The 18,064-nt window shown below is 38.5% G+C and overlaps 1 protein-coding gene across 6 annotated transcripts in view; it reads left to right on the top strand.

The window, feature by feature from the left end:
* Positions 1-16,841, top strand: part of elavl4 (ELAV like neuron-specific RNA binding protein 4) — a 111,138-nt gene extending 94,297 nt beyond the window's left edge. For 5 of the 6 annotated variants that reach the window (XM_056463890.1, XM_056463887.1, XM_056463884.1 and 2 more), the window contains 3 exons: positions 4,845-5,070; positions 10,379-10,417; positions 12,824-16,841. In XM_056463890.1, coding sequence (XP_056319865.1) covers positions 4,845-5,070; positions 10,379-10,417; positions 12,824-13,151 — 593 coding nt within the window. In that variant the 3' untranslated portion in view covers positions 13,152-16,841. The remainder of the gene's footprint in view (positions 1-4,844; positions 5,071-10,378; positions 10,418-12,823) is intronic. The other variant, XM_056463886.1, reaches the window with a different exon arrangement.
* The last annotated feature ends 1,223 nt before the right edge of the window (positions 16,842-18,064 follow it).

Here is an 18,064-nt window from a genome sequence, read left to right as displayed (position 1 = left end):
TTATTAGTTTGTCATTCATATTATGCAGTAGTGCCAAATCTGTCAGTTCAATATTCAAAGTCTTTACAAACTTTGCTTTTTAGTTTAAAACTTATATAGTTTCAAATTAACTTCCCGCATTTAAATTTGAACTGGAATTCTACATCATTTTTATTGCCTCAAATCAATTTCAGAGTGCAATAAAATAAAAATGAGGAAGCAGTGGCGCAGTAGGTAGTGCTGTCGCTTCACAGCAAGAAGGCCGCTGGTTCGAGCCTCGGCTCAGTTGGCGTTTCGGTGTTGAGTTTGCATTTTCTCCCTGCATTCGCGTGGGTTTCCTCCGGGTGCTCCGGTTTCCCCCACAGTCCAAAGACATGCAGTACAGGTGAATTGGGTAGGCTAAATTGTCCGTAGTGTGTGTGAATGTGTTTCCCAGTGATGGGTTGCGGCTGGAAAGGCATCCGCTGCATAAAACAAATGCTGGATGAGTTGGCGGTTCATTCTGCTGTGGCAACCCTGGATTAATAAAGGGACTAAGCCGAAAAGAAAATGAATGAATGAATAAAATAAAAATGTGTCCAATAGATGAACAAACATTACCATAAGTCGAAAAAATCATGCAGCCATTGGCTAAATTCTCCATCAGTCAAAATAGGAAGTAAACTACTGGCTAAAAGTGACTTACAGATAGCAAATATAGAACGTCAAAACACTCGACTGCTTTGTTTAGATTTTAGTAACTACAATTTTGACTTTTTATTCAGTTTGTGGCCTCATATTATTTGTAACACTGTAAGCTATGACATCAACTTGCTTTTTACAACAAAGACGGCATTTTCATGCGCAAGTTACATAGTAAACAATGTAAACACCTGGTCTCCAGAAGAAACTGTGACATAAACAAACGAATAACCATTCATAATTCAACACTATCATGTTGGTGGACTAAATGTGTTTGATGCGATGTCGTTCTAAGGATTCTTACCATTCAAATTAAACTGTGAAGTACAGCAATGAATGCGTGTCTATGCTCCATATCTAATAAGCGTTTTCTGTACAACTTACATTTAGGAAATACATTCTCTATAAACTTCCCATTGAAACACAACTAGCTACAATCGATACTTGAGGGTTGTAGCTTTAGATTGATGTATAGTTTGACAAGATTACTCAAGTTCTTTTGATGTAATCTATTCATAAAGACTGCAAAAACAGTGTCCACATCCTGACGCTGGCAAAATTCTATTAAAAATTATGTAATTGTCAAATTTTAAGAATTTCTCAATACTCAATCCTTGATAATATACTTGCTACAGCAAACATCATATTGCACTGTGCTCTGCTGCAGATCACATATTGTTTAGTTCAGTTCTGTGTGATTTAAATTTCACTGCTGAAAGTCCAAACACTGAAGAGCAAATCCATCGCAGCTCCACAAGTCCCAAACTAAGCAAGCCAGTCGCGACAGTGGCGAGGTTTATTAATGCAAGTACTTATAATAATTACAATAATTTGATAATAAATAGGTACTGAACCTACAATTAAGCCTAACGTTAACTGATGTATTTACCTTAACTTACAGAGGGCTTTCTTAGGTAAATGCAATGTAGCTGCATGTTAGTGCACATACTGTACTAAAACTGTGCTACTGGTATTCCAAGCATAAAGAAATTTAGTATATAAGTAATATGCGTATAGGACTTTCTTAACATAACCATTTAAAATGACTTCAATTAGTGTGAAACCAATGACTTCATTTCATGTTTGAAGATGTAAGGCGTAAGAAAACTGTATCTAATTAGCTAAAGTAGGTTTGAGGGAGCTTTAAAGCAAACATTTTGAGAACACAGTACTTATTTCTAGGAAGAGAAATTAAATAAAAAACATTTCCTGTCATTTTTTATTTATTCCACCAACCGTCAAATTGTGGGACAAGGAGAGAATACATCTCTGTTGACTTCAAAAGATTTTAAGGTATTACAGTAGACAGGATTCTAGCAGACATTGGATTTGGAGACGTCTTTCTCTCTTCACTTTCGGACTTGACTGGTGTTTGTGTTCATCCTAAACCGGCAAAAGCTAGCAACGATAGCATATAGTTTATGTCAGATCCATCAGTTAATTCCTGCACACTTTCAATGACAGACAGAAACAAAAAGCCGTCTAGTTTCGGATCAAAATTTTATGAAACGGAATGTGTAATCTCTTGTATTTTTAGATTCTTGAGCTGTTGCATGTCAAATATCTTCTAGACAGAGAGAGGAACAGAGAGAGGAGGTGTCATTCCCAGTTTCCTCTCTCTGCTCCACTTTCGAAGGATTCTGCTTTGACCTCAGCATCACTCCACGGTGAGCACGAAGCTAACTGTGCATCCTAAACTCTCCGGAATAATGCATGCTTTTCGATCCTTTACTTCTGACGGTCTAATTAAAGAGAGCAGGTTTTAGGAAGGGAGAGGGAAAAGTGAAAAGCTGTCAGGAATGACTCACGCTGTGAAGGAAAGAGAGTAATGCAGCCGCAGCCTGAATGAAAGCTTGCTGCATTGAAAAGATTGTGTGCAAATATTTGTTTGCAGAACGGAACATATCAAAAGACACTGATTTGAATAGACAATCAGGCAGCACAACAGAAAACATCAATACTAGCGGGTGACAGCTGAGAGAGTGAGAGGAGAACGAACTGACAATATAGAAAGCAGAGCGCAAGACACACACACTCGCATGCACGCAAATACACGCTCATTGTATTATGCAAATTGCCCTCTTGGCAAGTCATCTCCACATGCACCTCCCCAGAGCAGAAGGATCGTCTCATTAAAAACCAACCCAACAAAAGACCTCCCAGTAAGCCAGGCTCTTTTAAATGTTACTTTCAGGTAGCGGTCAAACCCATCGCCTTGGAAACCGCGGAAATGTCGCGGACAAGCTGCATACCATGAGGCGGCGTGTAGCCGTCAGCTGGCGCAAACCACACAGCTTGAGGCCGTCGCACACACGCGTTCAATTTCCACACCAGCGGGCGACAGCATCTTCACACAATATTGCCATCCTCTCTTGAAGAAAAGAAAACAAATTACACGTCTGCCTGACAGCACCGGAATGTGTGGCTAGCCAATAGAATCTCCCATTCCATCGTGCCTCATATGCATAATGTGACACCAGCAATAGGATCCATCACACGGGCCGCATATCTCTGTCATTTGTCGTTTCCGAATTATTTTCGCTCTCTAAATATAGAAATGAATCATTCTGATACTGAAGGTGTTCGACTCAGGCAGTGTGGGCAAGAAAGTCTAAACAAGTTACCATGTACTGTATATCTGATTTATAAAGAAAGTGTCGCTGCAGAGCTTGTGGACAGAGCTTGATGCCTCTGGACATAATAGTTTGACCTACCACAACCTAAGCCTAAGCATAACTAGGTCAAGTTCTACCCATTTTACCCTTTTAAATCTACGGTCAGGATCAACTGGATTTAAATGTGGTCTCAAAATTTTGGGAGGAGCATGTGCAGTTCAGTTCATCTTTATTTCTATAGCGCTTTTACAATGTAGATTGTTTAACATAGAAGTTAATTGAAACTGCAGTCCAGTTTTCAGAGTTGAAGTATAATTTAGTTCAGTTCAGTGTGGTTTAATTTTCACTACTGAAAGTCCAAACACTGAAGAGCAAATTCATCGATGCGCAGATCCACAAGTTCCAAACCAAGCAAGCCAATGGTGACAGTGGCCAGAAACAAACTTCACCAATTGTTGAAAGTGAGAGAAAAAAGACCCTTGAGATGGTTTGACAAGGTTAAGTCACCATTGGAAAATATAATTTTATCTAGTCAGCGTAAGACTAAACCCTGATAAATAACCAATCATGTCCTGATTCCTATTTTATTCGCAGCAGGGGAGTGTTCTGAGGCAAGGCTAGACACTGCACTCGGACATATCTCTGACTTTCAGAAAACAAGTTCTTTCCGAGCTCAGAGCCCTCTCCCTGGACAGCACGCCAAATATCCATTTTCCTTATTCAGTCAAATATCTGTAGGTGTGAATTAAACTCATGAATAAAAAGAAATTGAGCAGGAGATTTTTTTCCAGAGCGATGGCTTAGTGGTTAGCACTGTCACCTCACAGCAAGAAGGTCGCTGGTTCGAGTCCCAGCTGGGTCAATTGGCATTTCTGTCTGGAGTTTGCATGATCTATATATTATATTGCAAGTCCTCCTTGGAAGCTTTTACTTACGAATTAATTTAAAGCAAGGTTTAGCCACTTGACATGTTTAGTCACTTAGGTGAGAACAGGATGACAGTTTTTAAACTGAACTTGTACAAAATTATGAACAAAAGGTATATCCCCATTACTGTGTCCACCTGGCATTAACATGTATTTGAATGTATCTCGTACGACAACATGTTTTCAAGTGCAATGTATCAATGTGAAAATGCCATTTTTCACAGCAAGTTTCCTAAAAATCACTTGTTGGCACTTATAATAAGGACTGCAATATTCTGTAGAAACAATATGAAAGTGTGAACTGTAAGTTTTGATTTCTTTAATGGGCCCTTTTCACATTTCTGTATTTGTCATATTTCTTTACATTGTAGGTAAACCAACCAAAAAACATTGTTGTACATTGTTGGAGTAAAAAATACAAAAAAATACCTTCAATAGTATTAGACTTTCCAAATCAACAAGTCCAACATGTTTCCTGTTGGTTAATCCGAAGGTATTAGAACACAAATCATAGTGTTCAAATTGTTCACTAATGTTTCTAAAAAACTGAAATGTGACTGTGAAAAGGACTCATGTCACTGTTGCAGGCTGGATAAAACCAGTAAGCCTATGGTGTGTTGTTTTTGGTGTGCTGGCCCCACAGGTGGCTCGCGGGGTGTGGGCTTTATTCGCTTTGATAAGAGGATAGAAGCGGAGGAAGCCATCAAGGGTCTGAATGGACAGAAGCCCTCAGGTGCCGCCGAGCCCATTACGGTGAAGTTTGCCAACAACCCCAGCCAGAAGACCAGCCAGGCACTACTGTCGCAGCTGTACCAATCCCCCAACCGCCGCTACCCAGGACCCCTCCACCACCAAGCGCAGAGGTTCAGGTAAATTTACAGTCAGCCTACAGTAATATGTACACTTTCTTACATAACTTCTATTGAAAATCACATAAAAATTGGTGGAATAGAAAAGCAAAATAGATGTCTGGATTGTGAAAGTGTTACCTGTAGAGTGTGTCATGTCACCACCAAGGAATATCTGTTCCCAAAAACAAAAATGAGATTCAGAAAAGAAACCGAAGCGAAGGACTGATAAGAGACAGTGGGGTTCTGTCGTTCACAATGTCCCTCTGATTTCTTTTTCTCATATCCCATCCTCCCCTTCTTTCATTTCACATCTGCTCCTTTCATTTGAGTTCAGCCAGGCCAGCAATAACTTCACTCTTGTAGCTAACACCTTTACAGCCCAGGGCAGTGCTTCTCAACCTTTTTAAAGGCAATGTGAAGTAAATTTTCCCTGCCGTTCGTCCTCACTACACATATAGTTAGTCAGAGGCGGCAACAACAACAACAACACCTTTTGATCCTGTCGTTGACTTGCTAGGACTTTGCTTAAAATCTACTTCCCTCGGAGGCTAATTCACATTAGCCATGAGTCACGTCTTATGAACTTCGAGCTGGCAAAGCCTGCCAAAACAGATGAGGTCATCTTGCAGTGCAAGATTACTGCTTAATAGCAGCAGATATCAACTGACAATCAAGCTGACATTGCATGTAGTATATTGATAGTGCTAGTTTTAGCCATTTAGCTTATTGAAAGTTAAACGTTTGCATAAATATCTGCAAGATGATATGATGTCATACTCCAGGGCTTCTAAAAAAAACTATATAATATAAGTGTCAATTAACAGATTATAAAAACTTCTCAAATCAACTCACCCTTTTTGAGTTCTATTTTGTCCAGAAAAAATGCATTATATTGATTAGTGAAATTACATGTATAATAATGTTACAATGTATTATTTGAAATAAACGCTCTCTCTTTACATTTCGATTAGTTAATTCTGAAAGAATTGTTACCACAAATAGTTTTTTGCAGTTTAAATGTTTTAGACATTGATAAATCTAAATTATTCTTGAGTACCAAGTCGGCCTATTAGAATGATTTCTCATGGATCAAGACAGGAGACATAAACTGCGTCCTAAATGGCACACTATACACTATGTACTTATGCACTTACACACTCAACTGCAAAGTATATGTATTTAGTGTCGTCCCAAATGGAATGTGTTTTTTTACTAAGTGGAAATTCAAACCTCTTCCCAGGTGACGATTGTCGGTTGCCAAATTAGTGAATTAAATGACCAAACTATCAAATAATACCTGCCATGAGTATAACCGCATTCACTATCAGAAGACGCTATAATCGCTCTCGTAGGAGAATTTTGCTTTCACAATCCAAAACAAATAATCCAACATCAGTTCTGCCCCTTCCGCTACATGAGTCAAGTCAAGTCAGACTTTATTTATAGAGCACTAGAAAACAGTGAGCCAAAGTGCTGTACAGACATATACAACAAAGTAAGCATAATAGTATATAAAATACAAGATAAAATATAGCTAAACTAGCCAAAAAGCCATATAGATTAAAATAACCAGTTAGTAAGGTGGGGTAAGAGAGATTTAAAAACAAATAAAAGAATCTCATACTGTATTCTAAAATTCAATGGCAACCAAAAAAGCGAAGCTAACATGGGGGAAATGTGGTCATATTTGCGAGTACCAGTTAATAGGCATGCTGCAGCATTTTGCACATTTTGCAATAGGGCAATAGCTGACCTGTTACTCCCCACATACTGTGCATTGCAGTAATCTAACAGAGTGGTCATAAAGCATGGATTACTGTTTCAAACTGTTGTTTTGATATATATTGTTTTATATATTTGCTCTACATGAGCAAAGCAGCTGCCGTTGAGTGTGTGAAACATTCCACACCACTAATCCAGGTATTAAAGGTGCTCTTAATCTTTATAGAAATTCAGTGTCAATGCACTACTTTCACTATTTATACTACAAAATGGAACAGAATAGTGCATAAGTAAGCGATTTGGGACTCACCTATAGCTTCTTGAAATTCAAGAATAAACTATATTTTATATTACTGTTTTATAGTGTTTTTGATCAAACCTACTGAGCATAAGAAACTCATTTTAACCTGCTAACCACAAACATTTGAAAAGTACTGTAAATCAATGACAATTCCCAGCAAACATTTTCGTGTTTAATAGACGTCATACTGTAGATATCTTAATGTAGACAGCTTGGCTAAAACAAGGTTAAACTTGGGCTGTAAGTGAAATTCTAATAGATGTCTAAGAATAGCCCAAAACTAGACCAGTCATCAAATAGACAGATTAGACAGAGTTTATATGTGTAGTCATTAATTTCAGTTTATTTGATGACTAGTCTAGTTGTGGCCTATTCTTACACGTCTATTAGATTTTCACTGACACCCCAGATTTAGCCTTGTTTTAGCCAAGACGACTATGTTTAGATGTCTATTGGACATCTTTTAAAAAACAAAAAATGCTTGCTGTGTATAATGATACATTCTACATGACACATAATAATACTAAAACCTTTAAACAATACTAATATGTTGGGACGTTTTGCTCTTGTATGTTCACAATCATATGAATAGAACTATGCAACAGGAAGTCTAAAGTACAGCTCAAGAGCGTGATTCAAATTATTTCATTACTCGGTTTTATCACAAATATAAAATACTTAAGATGAGTTACACTCTCTCACTCTCGTCTAGATGAACCGTCAATGTGATGTTTACTTTAAAGCAAAAGATCCTTTGTTTAGACAAACAGGACTCGTCAAGCAATTAGCATCGCACAGCAATACTGATGACAGAAATCAGTAATTAATTCCTCATACATCACAAGCACTTTTTATTCAAGAGATCTGAAAAGGATGAGTTCCATTTGCATGTATTAGTGGGCCTTACAAAGACCTCATTGTGTTGTGTGTGTGTGTTTGGAGAGGAAGTGTGAAAAGCTGTAGGCCGGGCCGAGTCGGGTTGAGACATGCCTGCATATATCTAACACGTCGCCTGCTCTTGCACCTCGGAGTCCTCTCTCCAATTAACTCATTTACCCACAAAGCAACCTGCCTCCCTAATTGGCTAATTGGCATCTTAATGACTAGACACACTGAATGTCCTCGTTTCATTTTGGCTGCGCTTTTTCTCCAAGTTCACAGAAGGGAGAGTCACCAACTGTTGACCCATCATGGAGAGGGAGGGCGAGCATGTGTACACGTGTGTTTGTCTGCAGAACTTCAGCTTGAAATGTGAGAAAGCAGTAATTAGCCCTGTCGGCCATCTTACAGCGGCTTTAATAGGAAATGAGACAGGGCCGAGTGAGGGACGGAGGTCGCAGAGTAGCCAAACAGACGGGAGCCCAAAACGAGAATGACTGACGTGGAAGGAAAACGCAATACACCGGCCCTGTGGGTCACTGGGGCTAATAGAGAGAGCGCAGACGGAAGAGACAGCAGGAGGAAAAAAGGGCACTCCCAGTTAATGCTGCATTACATCCTGCCTCCCAACTTCATTGAAATGTCATTTTATATTAATGTTTTCAAATAGGCTGAAAGATGGCCCCAGACCAATTTCATCCATAACACTAGCATATTATTTCGACACAGAGGTTCATTTTTGATATATCATTCTTAATACTTGTTTGTATGATTCATTTTTGTTCCTTTTTTGAGTTTTTGTTTTTAATTTGCTCATATCCCTCTTGACCATTCTTTAATCGTGCAATATAGATTCAAAATATGGCAAAATAGATTGAAAATGTATATATATATATATATATATATATATATATATATATATATATATATATATATATATATATATATATATATATATATATATACTTAACGTAATACAATACGTTATATATACTGTATATATATATATATATATATATATATATATATATATATATATATATATATATATATATATATATATATATATATTCATCCACTAGTTTATACTAAACTAACAAAACAATAATTACACACATGAAACAATAACCGAAATTAAATTATCAGTATAACATATAAAAAAGAACAGAAAAATCTTACCTTAAGGTCATTTGAATGTATGCTACTGATGTTTAGACATGTCTTCCGCAATTTTCAGGAGCTAAACCTTTATCTTATATCATATTAAAGAAGACACACACAATAATAATAATTACCAGTTTACAAAAAAATCACCATTCATTTAGAATTCAACTTCCCACCCCACAATGTTTACAAAAGTGACCAAAGAAGTTCTTATATATATATAATTCATCCGCTAAAGTTTATACTAAACTACACACATGAAATCAAACTGCCAATACTTGAAATTACATTTCCATATCCATATAACACATAAAGATGTATTTGTGTGTGCCAATTTAAAGAACAAAAAAAAATCTTACCTAAAGAGGGTCAATTGAATGTAGAATGCATGCTCCTGATGTTTAGACGTGTCTTCCACAAGATTCAGGGGCTAAACCTTTATCTTATATTAAAGAAGACACGCACATTAATAATAATTAGCAGTACACAAAAAGTCCATCATTCATGTAGTTATAGTTCAACCTCCCGTTCAAGTTCTTAAAGTGGTCGCTCACCCAAAACAGCAAATTGTCATAATTTATTCACTCTCTAAACTAGTTTGAATAAAGAAGACATTTTGAAATATATTAGACACTGGTAGCCAATGATTTCTATAGATTCTAGAGATCATAAATCAATTCCTGGAGGGCCTCAGCTCTGCACAGTTTTGCTCCAACCCTAATCAAACACAGCTGATCTAGTAGTGTCTAGTAGTCTTGAACACCTTGCTTAGTTGGATCAGCAGTGTTTAATTAGTGTTGGAGCAAAACTGTGCAGAGCTGCGGCCCTCCAGGAAATGAGTTTGAGACCTATGCTATAGATGGATGTCATTGGCTACTGGTTTCCAACATTATTTTGTGTTCAAAAGAAAAAGAAAAAGTTTTGGGTGAACCATCTTTTTAAGTGATCTAGGCAATTAGAGCAAGTTTTTATACATATGACGCAGTGGCAAATATTTCAGGACTGCAGCACTGTTACACTAAACAACACTCCCAACTGGGTGGGCATACAAGTGGCCTCTTTACCATTAGTGTTGCTGCAAGCCTGCTGCTCTTTGGATGTATGATTGACTCTGTGAGATGCCTGATGGGGCAGCACAGCGTAATGGCCCATCGCTAGATGGGCGTCTTCCTTCAGTAAGGCAGGGATGTAGCATTAGTTCCACTGAGTGAGTCAACCATCTGCCTGGCATTAACCCCAGAACCCTCCTTCTCTTTACAGGCTGGACAATTTGCTTAATATGGCCTATGGCGTTAAGAGGTAATTAAAACTTCACCGAATGCCAGATGTCCATGTTGACAGTATGATTTTTATCCTATTTTTTCCCTTCTTTTTGAAAATCACATGCATTCAGTTCAGTTGAGTTGAAGGCTTTTCCCTTCCCTTTGTTTTTTTAGTTCCTATTGTTTACTTGATTTTTTTATTATTTATTTCAACCTTCTAATTAGTAGCCCTAAAAAGTAAGTGTAAGTATTTTGTTATAATTTTTTAGTGTTTGATTATGATGGTAATGAATTTTTTGAGTTCCGTTTGGTATTTTGTGTTTAATTGTGTGTAGCTCCTGTTTTGAGGCGTGGCTTCCATAGGATTCAGGGGCTGAAGCCGTACCTCCGTCCAGCTCAGGGTTACACACAACAACTAAACAAAATTATGTATATTCCTAAAGCATTGGGTTTAACAGCTAAAATGTATGGATAGATAGAAGCTCTCATAAATTTTATGGGTTTGAGTGAGCTGGTCTAGAGCGAGACGGAGGGGGTGACAGCTCACCTGGATCCCTGCAGGAAATGTAGTGTTTCACTGCAGGTTTAGGAGCCTCTGATCAGTTGGGTTTGCTCATGTTCTTTTTGCTTTGTGCTGCTGTGGATGTAGTGAAAAGGCTTCTTTTGAACATCTTTTAGTGCTTATGACATTTTGTTGCATATTTTAGTATGTAATGAAACACTTTGATGTCCCTCGAACACCAAAGACTCAAGGCTCAGATGGAGGGAGTAGCATGAATGGTTGTGCATTGTACACTTCTTTTTTTATACAGATAGCTCCCTGTAAAGACTAAAGGCTCTGCGTTCACTAGTTTTCTTCTCTTTCTAGAAAAGTCCTTTGCATATCAGGCTGATCAGAATGAACCATTCTAACAGTTGTTGTTAGAAAGACAACCAGCCTTTTCGGGCAAAATCTGACAGGAAGTGTAGCAATAAAACAGTATATGCAAAAGAGGCATCTGTATCTTTCAAAACAAATGACGAGATGAAAGATCCCTTTTTATTTACACTCAGCGCGATCAACTGTCAAAGCCTCCGGAGAGGAAAATTTAGGGGAGATGAAACCGACAGGGGGTTGGGAAGTCATCATGCTCGCAGAGCATGCCGTAGAAGGTAATTAATGAACAAAGCCTAGTCTGAAAATGTGAGCATTGCTAGGTGAAGGTGGGCAGCTCAAAAGGGTGGGATGGCTCTAGGTCAGTCGCTTGTTGCTATGCAACTCCTCGTCCAACTGTTTGCCTTAGTTTGAACAACAGACAGTGCTCGGCCCTGCCCTAGTAGTCAGCAGACACCTCTGTGTCAGCAATACGCTAGTCCGACCCTCACCCGCTTGCCCGCAGATGACTGGCATCCAAATTACCATGAAACCATATTCGATAAATAATGGCACTGGATTCATTATTTACACAGAAATACCAGCATAATTGAAGTCATGAGATGGTTGCTTGTCACACGCCGCAAAGTGAGCCGACTTACCATTATACCCTTCATTTACATAATGAGACGCAAGCGACAGGACACAAAAGCAAAAGAAAGAGACAGATGTATTGACTCTGCCAGGACGAACGAGCTAAAACGCAGATGAAACGTCTGAGTAATTCTTGGCAGAACAAGAAGCAGGGAATTGGCCGGCCCTGTAGTCCGTGCAGTGCTATCGATCACAGTCACACACTGCGGAGCGGCAGAGGGTGTGGGTGGAATACACTCTGTTCCCCGTGCTTGCTGGCTGGAAAGAGCCGCTTCCATTTTCTGCTCACTGGCAGCTTCCTATCCCCCTCCCCAAACCTTTCGGATTCGAAGACGACAGCAACGGCGGCGGCAGCAAAGCGGAAATCTCAATTAAAGCACACCCAATAATGCCTATAGTCATTCCTTGAGAGGTGGCACACGAAATGAACCTTTTATCCAATTTACCTTTTATTTAAAGTGGAAATTTCCTTTAAGCGGAAAGGCAATTAAGTGAAATCAACTGAGCATTCAAATCTCTGTATCATGAGGGAGGGGGAAAAAAGGGAAGAATGGAAAGATTACAAGGAGAATGAGAGCAGATTTACTCGCTTGCATGCAAAATCTCTGATGAATTTCGAAGGTATTAATGTGCAGAGTTCCTGCAATTTAGTCTCCCAATAGATCCGTGCAGGAAAAGCAGCCTGTGCTTGCGTGCGATGCTTTTGCGTGACCCCCTGCAGCCAGCTCTAGAGCGCAGCCTTTTCAGTCGGCTTTCTAAAAGCCCTCCAGTTGCATCCCGCTTGAAAAACATAGCAGATATTTAGACTCCGAAGTGATACATTGGAAAGATCGTGTTGCTGAAATTGCTTGTGTGCCCATTCAAGACACAGTTTGTAAGCTTGGCTTGCTGCAGCTCGACTTATTCATCTTCCTCACTCTCTCTTTTGTCCTGCAGGTTCTCTCCCATCACCATCGATAGCATGACCAGTCTAGTAGGGATGAATATCCCCGGTCACACAGGAACAGGCTGGTGCATCTTCGTCTACAATCTGTCCCCAGACTCGGACGAGAGTGTCCTGTGGCAGCTCTTCGGACCGTTTGGCGCCGTCAACAATGTCAAGGTGATCCGCGACTTCAACACCAACAAGTGCAAGGGGTTCGGTTTCGTCACCATGACGAACTACGACGAAGCAGCCATGGCCATCGCCAGTCTGAATGGGTACCGGTTGGGTGACCGTGTCTTGCAAGTGTCTTTCAAGACCAACAAGACCCACAAGTCCTGAACTCCCTTCCCACCACTTGTGTAGCTCCTTACAGCTCCTCTAATACTAAAAAACCCACCTCTGCCCACTCAGCTACTCTAAACAGGAACACACCCAACCAACAAACCCACAAAAAAAAAGAACTGGATATGGCTTATAATATAACTTTGGACCTATAAGCCAATGTTGCCTAAGTATTACAAAAACGACAAATTGAGAAAATTCATTATTTGGAGACCCTGGAAGTGGTACAGGGATTCTGTTGTATATCTTTTCAAGTTATTGTGGTTGTCTTTACTTTTTTCTTTTTTTTTTCTCTGTAAACAGTAGCAAAACCAGACCGCCCTTATTTTGAAGAAGAAAACGTCCTTCTTTAGATCGAACTCTCTTGGTGTCGATTCAGGATTTTTTCTTTCTTTTTTAAATCCGGATCCACTGTCGTTAGAATAACGCCTCCCAGTTACGAAAACGGGAGGGGGCTCTTTTTAAAAAAAAGAAGAAGAAAAAAAATCAGTGATCATTCATTCATTTGTTTTGGTGTAAATTGTTAGAGATCCCCAAAATGAATTGACAGGGATGAGGCCATCCCTTTTCTCTAATGCAGAAGATGTTTCTAGCATAGTTTTGGTTTTGTACTGCAAACAAAACACACGTCTGTCCTCACGGGGGATTCAGGGGGAAGGGGCGAGGGAAGGGACGGGTTAGAGCTCCTGATGACACGTTGCGTCAAAAAAAAAAAATCTACACACACACTGTTGCCAAAGAGAAAATCTCTTTGCTTGAAAATGCGTTTAGAAAAAATGAAAAAATAAAGAGAAAGAAGATCTATTTTTATAAATAATGATTAAAATAATTATTGAAGAATTTTTACAAGAATCTGGATTTGAAAAAAGAGAAAAATATTTTGACTGGCTAATTAGGGACGGGGGGAGGGGTCAGGGCCACCTTGTCTTGTTCGTTCTGCCGTGGTACTTTTTAGGATCCAAGGTTGTTTGTTTTTCGGGGAGAACCGTGTATTGGCGATGGAAGAATTTTGTAGATGGAAGAATTTATCTAAGGGATGCAAATTCAGGCAGGTAATTTTTCATAGCAGTAATTATTCAACAGCGATACCCAATAGGAGAGGGAGAGGGGTCTTCCCAGGCCGACCACATCTTCACAGTCAAGAGCCCAAAGCAAGGCCACTCATCGTCTACTCATTTACTTTAGACCATCCGTATATTTGGGATATAAGTAATAAAGACACACAAAAGCACGCGCACACACACACACACACACACAAACACCCACACACACTTCTTTCTCCATTCAGAACATGGTTTGGTTTAATTCGCTATGATTTTGTGATATCGCATTCGAGATGTACTTCCTTTAGCGATCAACAGTAGGTGCTATATTACATGGTTCACATATCTTAAATATCCAACTTTGTTGTTCTTCGTGTTGTTTAGAGAGAAAAAAAAGAAAATTTCGATGTTGGCATTATATTACGCTGCTGTTTTTCTTCTTTGGTTGATGTTTATTCTTTCGAAATCGTCATCGCTTGTAGGCCACCGTCTGCTCTGGAGAAACCCCAGATAAACAAATTCGGGCCTTGAAGACGACGAATTCCTTTTGGCTTGCTTACTTCTAGGTTATTTGCTGAGTGTACAGCGTTTGTCGAAATTCAGCGATAATTAGCTAGTTCTGTTAGTCTAGTATTCGTTTCCTCAAAGGATCTATTATGACTGTGTCTTTCTTTGTTGTGTACAAATAGATGATATATAGTCAACATTTTCTGTTCCAATATCTATATCTACCTGAGTTGTCACTGTTTTTCGTTCAGGGTTGTCTTTTTTCATATGAAAACTTTATGAAGTGATGGTTCAGTTACTTAGAAAACTTGTGAGGAATCCTGTTTAATATGTTGTCATGTCGCTTGTGAAGATAAACAAAAAAAGCGCAAAAAAAGAACAGAAAAATTGGATCGGTTTATTTCATTTACCGCCGCAGCAAAAGAAATCGAACAAAAAGCTTCTTGAGAAAAAAAAAAGATGTATTTATTTATTGATTGATTGACTGATTGTCTCATTGATTAAATTATTTATTTATCTCGATAATTTATTTATTTACTTGTTTCTTTCTTATGTTGTCTGTGTTTTTGCGTGATTCTGGTACAGGGAGGGGGGGTCTTTCTGAGCTAAAGGGAACAAACGACTAGGGGAGACGCTCTTCCATTAGTCCTGTGCACTGAGAAATTTTAGTACGTTTGTGCTTTGTACCAATATATCAAAATTACAATATAAAAAATTTAAAAGTCAAAAACGAAAAAAATGTCAAGAGGGTTGGTGAGGCTCTTCCCTTATTAATAGAAACAGTTACTCGCTATGCATAACCTAGCCGATAGTTCAATTTGCTATTGCTTTTTTCTTGTCTTGTTAAACATAAATCTTTAAATCTTTTTCAATAAAGTTTAGTCTTAATAGAATGTTATAACAGTTGTTCTGGTTCAATATAACCTGTGATAAGTTTGTGTAGTTTTAAAAGCCACTTCCCGCCCTCCCTCCACACACTACCGTTGCTTTGTGATTAAACTTTATGCAAAAATGTGGGTCTGAAATGTAGTTTCTTCTCATGGATCACGTCAGGCTTTGCTGCCCTAATTTAACTGATCAATATGTGTCCGTTTGTTTTAGTACGATTCATCGTCTCATCTGAACTGTAACCACCTTCATTTAAACACTCCAGAGGAAAAAAAAGACAAAAAAATGCATTGACTCTGATTGTACTGGTTGAAACAAACAAATAAAAAAATAGCTATAGAAGATAATATTTGATAGATGACACCTGTTATATATTTTCTAAGATATAGTCTATTTTGAGAGGTAAACTTCCTGAATGGAGAGAGCTCAGCTCTTGTTAAGACCGGTGTGAATGCTGGAGAGCGCAAAATACGAAAGTCACCTACATGAGCAGTCTTACATTGCCATCCATCCTCCTCTGCTCCGTCTCTGAGGGACGGCGGCGGCACGGCCCTTCTCAAACCCCGCTGCAGCTGGGAGTTTGAATTATGCAACGACCCCAGTAGAATGTTGTTCTGATGTACAAACAAATCACGTCCTCCTCTTTTGGTTAACGGCATCACCCTCCGCGTGTCTGAGCGTGGACGACTGCACGGGAGAGCGTTTAGGACGCGTGTTGGAAACGCGGGGCCGTGCCTCTATAGTGCGAGCCCATATCGCAGTGTCTCTCCCCCTGTAGCGCCTTATAGTGGCAGCCTGCCAATAGGAACCCATCAGCCAGTAGTGTAGGAGGGAAGGCAAAGTGAGGAACAAGGCTCTTGTCATAATTCATTTTCTCCTGAAATGTGTTTGTTTACTATCTGAGAAATCTATAAATCTTTAAAGACAAAAAAAGACGAAAAAAAAGAAAAAAAAAAGTTCACCGGACCAGGCTGGTCTCTCCTACTTATGTTATTACTTATCTATCGATTATTGATTATTGTTACTATGATTAATATTATTCTCATTATCCTTATTCTTATTACGAATCAAATTACTGCGATGAATGACTTCATGTTATCCTTGCTAGTTTAGGTCATTTCTGAAACTGGAAACAAAATATGGATAAAAAAAATACTTGCTGTAAATGTTTTTTTCTTTTTCATAAAACTGTTGTGTTTGAATTATTTGTACTTTTGAATGTTGGGACAATAAAATAAGGTGTTGAAAAGCTGTGTGCTGCCATGTCGTGTTATCCGCATAACACCCAAAGATTTCACTGGTACCGACTCTCTGCCTTAATCTTTCAAATATTCGCAGGAAGTTTCATTTTCTCCAGGCCCCTGGAGGCTCCAAATGTCACTTGAGCTGCACCTTTTTGATAAGAGTCTGATCAGTTATGCCAATGAGCGTGAATGCCAGTGTTATTACTCACACAAAAGTTGAAATTCAGAATGAGGCACTGAAACTTCCAGTAGGTTATTACATTAAGCATATCCGCTCGCAGACTGTAATACAAAGCAGACAGATGTGATTTAGTGAGACATGAGAGCACAGCGCCCCCTGTACCCATACAGGAGAATTAACTCACTGCCTTTCAAATACAACAAGCTTTCCTGCTTTTTTTTATTATTGCTTAAATTAAAAAATGAATAAATACATTATACAATATTATTAAAAACAACAATATGAAAATGGATTATATGAAATATGAGTACTCACACGAGAGGAAGGCTGTCATATCAGTTTTCTCCTGGTATTAATTAAATAACAATAATAAAGAATGTTATTTAGTGCTTGTAGAGAGTCTCCATGATAAATATAGCTAAACCAATGGTCTCAAACTTAATTCCTGGAGGGCCGCAGCTCTGCACAGTTTAGCTCCAACCACGTCCAACTCACACCTGCTTAATAGTCTCTAGTAGTCTTGAACATCTTGATTAGTTGGATCAGCTGTGTTTGATTAGGGTTGGAGCAGAACTGTGCAGAGCTGTGGCCCTCCAGGAATCCAGTTTGAGACCTATGATCTAAACAAAACAAATAAAATCAACAATATATTAGCGAAAGTAATATATTGCAGATATTACATTTACAACACAAATGCAACACAGTGGAAAATGACATTTCAAAAAAATTGGACGCTACTAGAGCTTATATATCAGCAAAATAAAGTGCAATGCTCAGACACCAAATATTTCAATAATCAGAATAGTCTCTTGTCTGTGCTAAAGTATTGTTGATAAATTCAAAACTAAGAATAAAGGGTTACAAATAAATAAATTAATGAATTAAATAAAAGATATGACATAACTCAAAATTGATTGAAATAAACAAAAATGTCATTCAAATAAATACAAAAATTATTAACTAATAAATGTGTAAATGGATTATCTACATAATCAGAAATTTAAAAAAATTAAATATTATTTTGGAATAATTCATATTATTTTTATA

The sequence above is a fragment of the Danio aesculapii genome, chromosome 8, assembly GCF_903798145.1.
Source record: "Danio aesculapii chromosome 8, fDanAes4.1, whole genome shotgun sequence".
Taxonomy (NCBI): Eukaryota; Metazoa; Chordata; class Actinopteri; order Cypriniformes; family Danionidae; genus Danio; species Danio aesculapii.
The sequence above is the reverse complement of the archived record's forward strand: the minus strand, read 5'-3'. Positions and strand labels throughout refer to the sequence as shown.